The sequence below is a fragment of the Callionymus lyra genome, chromosome 1, assembly GCF_982586985.1.
Source record: "Callionymus lyra chromosome 1, fCalLyr1.hap1.1, whole genome shotgun sequence".
In the NCBI taxonomy this organism is placed as follows: Eukaryota; Metazoa; Chordata; class Actinopteri; order Syngnathiformes; family Callionymidae; genus Callionymus; species Callionymus lyra.
In genome coordinates, this window is record NC_141818.1 from 22,090,130 (window position 1) to 22,098,628 (window position 8,499).

The window sequence follows — 8,499 nt, forward strand, 5'->3', positions numbered from 1 at the left end:
TTATATTTTTTGTGAATGAAGCGGAAGAAAAGATGTGTCCCTTTTGTAGTGTTGTAATCCAATACTTTTAAATAACGCCTAACAAAGTTCAATTTATTTTAGATAAATAGGTGTATGCATAGGTTCATACACTTATTATGTTTGTATATTATTTGTTTTTGTATCACAATCTCACGTTCATATTTGAGATCAGTTTCCAAATTCCATGTTCTTCCATTCATTTCGGGTACTGTCGGTTCTTGTGTTTCTTGAGTCAGTCCAAAGCAAACTTTGCAAGGGATAATAAGGCATGTCGAAGGATATTGTATAATTTCAAATGCATAAGCTTTGATTTCATATATGGGTCATGTTATCGAGTTGAAAGTGGTTTTAGGGTTGATATATAGAAAACGGCCTTTTGATGTGCGTTTTGTCCTCACTTTTCTCTAAAGTTGTGGTCACAGAGTAATACGTCTGATAGAAGAGGTTGTTCATGTCCAACTTTTAACTTTAAAACAGCTTGAGCTGTGAACACTAATAGAACTCTAACCATTGCAAGGTTATTTGTTTTAAAAATCATTTTTTAGGAAAGTTTTACTTATGTTTACGTAAACAGAATACATACAGTATATTATAATATATAACAAATTCAAAAAACATGTGGAAAAAAATATTTTATTAAGTTAAAGCATCTGTTACATTTTAATATTGTTTGCTGACATTTTGTAGTTAATTCGGTAAAAAAGATGCAGATGTGGTTATAGACAACTACACACGTTACAATAAAATAAGCCCCACAGCCCTAATGTAAACAGACATGGAATGCACCTTTAATGCCCAAGACCTCTTTTGGTTCTTCTAGTTTTCTGTGAATTCTTCAGTATGCAGTTTCTTAGCTTGACTGATGACAGGAGGTTGTTGCCACAACAGGCTTGTGCTTTGCAGGGACCTGTATTAAATTATGAATTTTGAAGTTTCTGGTTTAAAAAAGAAGTTTTAGAGCAGACGTGTCCATAGTGCACCCCCCTTTTTGGCTCTTAAGCAGACTTACTGCGGCCCACTGTCTCTGTTATAAACTGTATTATTCAACCACAGAATGTAAAATGAAAAAAACAACCATCTTTTTTTATGATCGAAATGAAACTGTTGTCACACAAGCTGTTTAAGGCAGGCTTTTAAGCTTTTAAGTGTCCAAATATTTTTCTTGTGTCTGTCATTTAAGATGTTTTTAATGTCCTGTTTAACTGGATTAAGAGATAGACACTTTTATTTTGAGTTTCTGAATGAAATAACTCTTGGTATGAACCCGCTTTTCACATTTGGCCCACTTTCGTTTTCAATGTGGCACAATGAGCCTAAATGATCATTGGACACAGACAGTCCGTTGTTCAGAGGTTTTTCTTTATGTTTACATACATACAACCTATGTGAATACCAAACAAATCAGTTTGCTTGTTGATCATGCATCTGTATCTGCCAGAGAGTTTTTTTTATCGCCGTAGAAGAGTCGAATGTTGACTGTTTTCCTCTCGTCAGATGACTGTAGATGGAATTAAGGGAAGTGCTCCACCAGCTTCACTACATGGAAGTCATTAATGTGTCTGTTATTGTTTCCATAACTAGCAGCGCAACATGCCTGAGTGAATGAGAGAGAGTCGAAGCAGACGTGCAGAAGAGTCGTGCTAATGTGGAGAAATAAAGCAGATATTGTATGACAGACCCTGATGAGGGATGTCTTCACGCCATCTGGGTTGCTTTAACACTGCGGTCACTGTTGGACGCCGAAGGCTCTGTATTGTGTCCTGATGTTAAACACAGAGGTGGTAGTCATGGAGTCGAGGTTCATGTTTTGTTTCAGAGATGAGGAGAGAGAAGCGGAGTGGCCTCATCCCTCTCTCGGTCTGTCGTGGCTGTCAGCAGAGATGGCGAGCTTGAGAAGAGTTGGCGTCTAATTTGAAGAGCTGCTCCACACCCTGTCGTCATTAATCACCCCGACTGTCAGCCAGCGGTTCAGGACCCCACAGTGGCACTGTGACACACTGAGGAGACAATATTTGTCCCCTTCATCACCGTCGACTAGAACTGCTGCTTTGATTAGTGCCTTCATGGCTCTGGTCACTAATGATTTACGTTCAATGTTACACTGCCACATAATGCTCCTCGTGACTGATGCACAGAGAAGGATTTTTCTTAAAGGTTCATGTGTATGAAGGCCATATGTGGAGTCAGTAACCTGTCAGTACTCCAAAGTACATTCTTTGATGTCAACATAATGGATGTTTAGAACTGCAACCCACGTTCACATTTTGTTCTTTCAAAAATATTTCTTGTCTTTTAAGGTAGATGATCAAATACATTTTAAAAATCTGAAACTAATTCACAAAAGCATGAATAAATGTAAAATATCTGAAACTAATTTATAAAACTTGGAAAGCAGATTTACAAACAGTGATAACAAATTGTAAAAAACTATCATCAATGTATCATTGTAATATTTTTATAAATTATAAATTAGTTTCAGCAGTTTGTAAATGTGTTTTGGACTTCATAGCCACTACATATATGAGCATTCTAAAAAAAAAATGTATAGTAATAATAATAATTATAAAAATATTTAAATGTATAAATAAACAAAATAAAAAAAAATTGTTTCTTACATGAACGTAAACATGATTCTAGTTATCGTTTATAAGAATATTAAAAAATGATGTGCATGTGGATAAAGATAAAATAAACAATTGTTTTATAAATACTTCTGTAAAAGTATCTTTACTTTTAAAAAAAACAAAACCAACACTTCCTATTATACAATTATCTTCTTCGAAAATATCTTTTATATTTTAGATATTTTTTTTCAGACATGTTTTAACTTTTTGCTCGGTTAAAAAGTGAATTAAATTCTTTCCTACACTTAGTCCGTAGCTTTATTGACTCTTGGAGGAATCAACACATTTTATTAACATGATGATGATTTGAAGAACTCCAGCAAACTTTACTTATTGTATTAATAACTAATCATGTGTCAGCAGTTCTTAATAGTTAAACCACCTAAGTAATGTTTAACCTTTTTACTAGAAGACAGAGATCACTCTGTTGCTTCAGCCACCGAGGACAAAGGATGAAATGCTCGCCGGCTTCACACCGCCGACAGAAACAGTGAAGTGGGTGTTGACTCAGCTGCAAGTGTGTGTGCGGATAGACGGAGTAGATTGATGAGTGGGGGAATAGGGAGAATAGTGAGGCATTTGATGAACGAGTGCAAACTGGCAAGGGTGAAATTAATTCCACCTCCCAACAAGATTGAAAGTTCTCCCCTCTGCGTGACCTCTGCTGTGAATCATTCTCAGAATCTCAGCCAACGCTGCAACCCTATCAGCAGGATGTAAAATACTCACAGAAAGGCAGGATTGCATGTATTTGTCAGCCTCACACACCGTCTTTGGACAGAGGCAGGTCTATCTCAGCTGTACTTCTTCATCAAGACGATAGGGGGCGACACGATCCACAAGATTTTAGTGGCAAAGCTGTTAGCAACTTCTGAAGTCTAACAACACAAACCGCTCTCCTTGACCTATTTTGTTTAAGGTAAATAGCAGAGCGTGCGCAGATTCAGTAAAGAAATGCCTCTAAAAAAAAGGTGTGGTGAGCTGGGCGCAGCGACCTTGCTTGTGCGGCAGGAACTGGATGTGGTTTGGGTGGGTCATCCATTTTGTTAATGGTCCTGTCAAGTGACACCTGTGCTCGCCTTTCTCCTGTCTGGAGTGCTAATGAAGCGCAAGAGTAGTGGAGTCTGGGAGTCGAGGTCAATAGTCGCCACAGAGACTGCGCCACCTACACCCCGTCAGCCCTGATAAAGTGGCGACACAGACACATTATCAGAGGTGAAACACTAATAGCATGGGGCTGCTTTTAAGAGAGACCCTCTCTTTCCCGTTCAATTAGTGGTGCTTAGCAGATTGTGCTGAGTTGACAATAGAAAGTAGCAAGAAAATGGCTTTTCACTTCAGGACCGAGGCATCTATGTTGTGTAAGAGGCCGCTCTCCTCAGGGGAGGTGTCAGGACTTTGATGAATATTTCTCTATTAACTGCCTCCCATTGTCAGCACTGGCCTTTGTGTTGCAGGCCTATCCGTCAGAGCGTGAGGAGATCCTGGGCCGACACCTCCCTCAGGTCATTATTGAAGTCCCAGTGACCCACTCCAGTCTGCTGAGGAGGCTGTTTTCAGGCCTCACAAACAAGAATCAGCAATTAAACGCTGCACTTTCAACAACAAAAGCAATGTGGATGATGGAGGGAAGCAGGATGGAGGTCCGCTGAGAGCAGCGAACAGGACTAATGTGACCTGGCATGCCCTCTTTGGGACAGACCTGTCAACTGATACGAGCCATGAAATATTACACATAGCCACACAGAGTGCAGATATAACAGCCGTGATGATAGATGGTCCACAGTAAGTGCAGAACAGATGAGTGAGTTCATGCTCAGATCCGGCATTAAATTAAATATAGAGAAGTGACCAAAGACAAGAATAAAACAAGAACTGCAATCATGTATCATTTATTTTCTTATCAAAATAAGACGTTTCCCGGTTGGATAGCACAGCCATCATTTAAACTCTGTTAATCTTTGTACCGTTTTTATTGGTAACCCCCCAACTTTTTACCCCAGGTAAGCATGAAAAAATATTAAATCTTTGCATATTTACAAATAAAAATAAAAGCTAGACAATTTCAAAGAACATGCATTGCTTTAGTCTTGAAAAGCAGATAATGGTAAGAAGTAGACAGGGGGTCCCAGAATAAAGCCTCAAAGTCCGTCCTCATGATGGTGCAAGGTGTTTTAGTAGGCATAATGGTACATAAATCATTCTCTTTTCAGTTATAAATGTAGAGCAGACTTCCCCACACAGCTGTAAAGCAAGAGCTTCAGTAAAAAATAAATACACACTTTCATTCTGGGAGACAGATGTGGCGAAAGAAAACAAAGCAGAACTGCTTCAAAAATGCTCTAAGACATGTGTCATAGCTAGAGTCTCTTGGTTGCAACAACACAATCCTTTAGAGTCTTTAGCCTTCGCTGGTCACAATCCTGAGGCTAAAGGTTGGCATCTCTTTCACACCTGATGCCGTGGACTGATGGTGAATTATCGCCAAAAGCAGCTCCTACGAGTCCAAGCTGTGACTATCACCACTACTTGTCATCACTGGTATCCAAGAGCAGATGCGGATCCCATTCTCTGACTGTAGAGAGCATATGGGGAGTAATATGGTGAGGTGGAGGGAAGGGATGGCATGGGAAGTCCTGGGGCCCCTGGCAGATGGGATTTGCTGTACGGATGGTAGCGGGCAAGACCTAGGCCAGGAGAGCCACGAAGAGAGAAAGAGCCGGGTAAGGTACCAGGGCTGCTGTGTGGAGGAAGATGTAGGTGGCATGAGGCGGAGGATGATACAGAGGAAGGGTAAGCTGACAACAGCTTACTCTCCACCATGCCAGGGAGAGCAGTGTGAGTACGCAAGTGGGCCAGAAGCTCCTCAGAAGTGGAAAAGCGTTTGTCACAGGGGCCTCCAACAGACACCCAATTACAGGCATGTGGCATCGGTTCGTTGGGGAGCATGAATCCATATGTGTAGAGGGGGTGGGAGAGGGATGGGGTTGTGCTGGAGGACAGGGCACTGGGGTGCAGAGAGTGGAGGTGGTGTGATGGGTAAACCAGTGGAAAGCCAGATTTAAGACTTGATGGATCATGGACACATGTGGTGCAGTTACTTCCTCCAAGGTGTGGGGCATTAGGATAAGTCAAACAGTATGGGTCCCGGCATAACCCCTGCATTAATGATGGAGGAGAGGCTCCTGTCAGTGGACTGGAACTAGGGTGCTTTCCTGGAAGTCCTAACCCCAAACTTGATTTGCTGTGATCCAGGCCATGGACAAACTGGGAGGGGTAGCCTGCGTAGGCCCCCACGATGGAGCCGTGATAGCCCATTGAAGCTGGTGGCAAAGGGAAGACAGAATGTCCTGGTTTAAAGGGCGACACTGGGGCAATGTGGCCAGAGCTCAGAGTAGGTTGTGTTGAGGCTTGTGAGTCACTCTTGCTCTCGGGCCTCGGGCTACTGGAAGAACTTGCGTTACTTGAGTTAGCGCTGGCTCTCACGTGGCTGGAGTTGGCCAACTGAGCACCATCTATCCCTGACTTTGCTGACTCTGAGTCTTTTTTAGCAGAGCTGTTGCTATTGTCCAAGCCAGACTGCTCTGTGCTTGCAGGCTTGCTGTCCATGTGCAGGGCCTGAGAGTGGACTGCTGGCTGGCTAGAGGGTGAATGGCTTTGTCTGTGGCTCTGACTCTGAGGGTGCAGGGGAGGGGAAGTGGAGCTTGACGGTGAACGTGAATGAGGTGGAAATGATGGACAATTTGCACTGGTTCCGCCATTGGACCCTCGGAATGCTTTCTCTGAAGATCCCTTTGCCACTAGAGCATCCTTTCGTGTTTCGCCGGATGACTTGGAGTATGGCTTGAAGCTGGATTTGTCTTCCAAGGACTGGTGCTGCTCGCCAGATTTTGAGGAACGACTTGAGGACTCCTTGTCACCCAAACCAGAGCTGAGGGAGGCCAGTTTGGAAGAAGAAGGTGGGTCCGGTTTGCCTATTTGGGAGCAGGTCTGCGCTAGAAGAGCCAGAGGACTTTTCTTTGCATCCAGCTAGAAAGGAGACAAACATAAAAATAAAACGTTAAAATTGGGATATATTATCGTCAACTTTTTCGTAATGCTTCTATTCATAATTCTTTGACACATTTTTTCCTCCTATATTTGATAATTTGCTGTTGCGTTACGCAAATAAAAATAGATAAAAGAGTTGCGTCGAGAGCTTGGGTCGCTAAAACACATTAAAGAAAAATCATTGCAGACATGATGTCTCCTCTCTCACTTACTGATAAAATCTGATGACAGCTATTGACTGATGTTACTTTTATTGAATAATAAAAAATATACTTACTTCTATGCTGACTGGGGCGGACTGGAGCGGCTGGAGATATTCCGGGTGCAGCAAGTGGCCGCTGTGCGCAGTCAACATCTTTACGATCCTGATCGGGAGTCTCTTTGCCTGCCGTGAAGGATCCGAGGGTAACGGACGAGTCGTGTTCGAGGAAGGAAATGTATGTCGAGGTTTGTCAGCTACTGGCCAGCGAGGATCGCCGCTGCGCTCCGGGGACTGTCTGCGTAAAAGCGCGTCAGCTCCACCGGGGATCTCTCTCATCTGGATCAGGTCGCACGGTGAGAAAAATCGTGTGTGACAACAGGCCAAGTTAGGAAATTATTTTTGCCATACTGTTATAGTGAAGTCTCAACAGCAACAAAAACAAAAGTCAGTAATCCAAAACTGGCATGTGCGCAATGCGCGCTCTTCAAACCAATGTCTAGAGGACAACAAATCGTCCCAGTGTCATCCTTAACCGTCGTGTTAGGACGATATTCCTAAAGGGTCCGTGATCCAATGGAGCAGAAAGAGTTTTTAAAAAAAGCGTCAAGTGTCAGGATATCTCCGGGTAGGACGTCCTCCTGTGTGCGCACTGGTGTCTATGCAGCAGCTTCACTTCATCGCTGCTCCCACATACAAGAGGGGAGGGGAGGAGCTTCAGAGGACAGGGCCGCCGTCCAATCAGGTGTCAGCGTCCATGGCAGGGGCGTGTTTAATGCACGGGGGTGTCGTTTGTCTCCCCACGCCAAATGTATGACAGTGACCTCCACTCATCACACATTACATCAATTCTAAAACACCAGGAAACATGGCCATAGTATAATTTACTGTTTCCATGACAATTCTGCATTATTATATTTTCAAGCTGCTGTGTTGTAAACAACAAATTAAGTCAATTGACCTCACCAAAGTTAAAATGATAAGAGTCATTTGTATGATTTAAATACCAGCAAGGCCATATTTACATTTTTTTTGATAAAAGTGCATTTAGCAGCACATGAAGTTGCAGAAAATTAAAGAGATTTTTTCAAAAGTGTAGCTTTATTAATTGAGAAGAAAGGATTAGGGGAAACCAACAGTATACTAATCATTACTTGTGACAATACACTTTTTACAGTTGCAAATATAGGGTTGAGGTTATTAGATATAAAAAAAGGAAGCATTGGTTTAACATAGCTGAAATGCTGGTAACTTAGCTTACTAAGTTGTAGCTTGTCCAGCTCTTATATACGATTGTAAATCTTTCTTTTCCCTGATAAACTATACACATTTTCTGGAACTCCTGTTGTGTTCTTAGTTTTATCTTGATCTTTAAAATATATACTTTATTGAATATTGTTTGGATTGTTTAAGCGCTTTGTGACCCTGGTCTGGAAAAGCGCTGTACAAATAAAAATTACTTACTTACTTACTTTAATCTATTAGCATTAGCCAAGCTGCTAGTCATATTAAGTACAGATATATTGAAATAAATATCCCTTTAAACATAATCCTTAGCCAACTAGAAAAGATGTGTTCTTAATTTGTAGATGTAAACTCCCCTCC

General features: G+C 41.8%; 1 protein-coding gene across 1 annotated transcript; it reads right to left on the reverse strand.

Moving 5' to 3' along the window:
- Positions 1 to 4,521: 4,521 nt before the first annotated feature.
- On the reverse strand, positions 4,522 to 7,542 carry znf703 (zinc finger protein 703). Its single transcript, XM_087797024.1, has 2 exons — positions 6,973 to 7,542; positions 4,522 to 6,674 (listed from the first exon to the last, which is right to left on the reverse strand). The coding sequence occupies exons 1-2, from the start codon at positions 7,231 to 7,233 to the stop codon at positions 5,181 to 5,183; spliced, it is 1,755 nt and encodes a 584-aa protein (XP_087653150.1). The 5' UTR covers positions 7,234 to 7,542; the 3' UTR covers positions 4,522 to 5,180.
- Positions 7,543 to 8,499: the final 957 nt, after the last annotated feature.

Bases quoted from the DNA above. Each gene is read 5' to 3' on its own strand.
- znf703 (XM_087797024.1), bottom strand. From the start codon at position 7,233: ATGAGAGAGATCCCCGGTGGAGCTGACGCGCTTTTACGCAGACAGTCC. The intron at 6,675-6,972 runs GTAAGTATATTT...TCTCCTTTCTAG, and splicing joins CCGCCCCAGTCAGCATAGAA to CTGGATGCAAAGAAAAGTCC.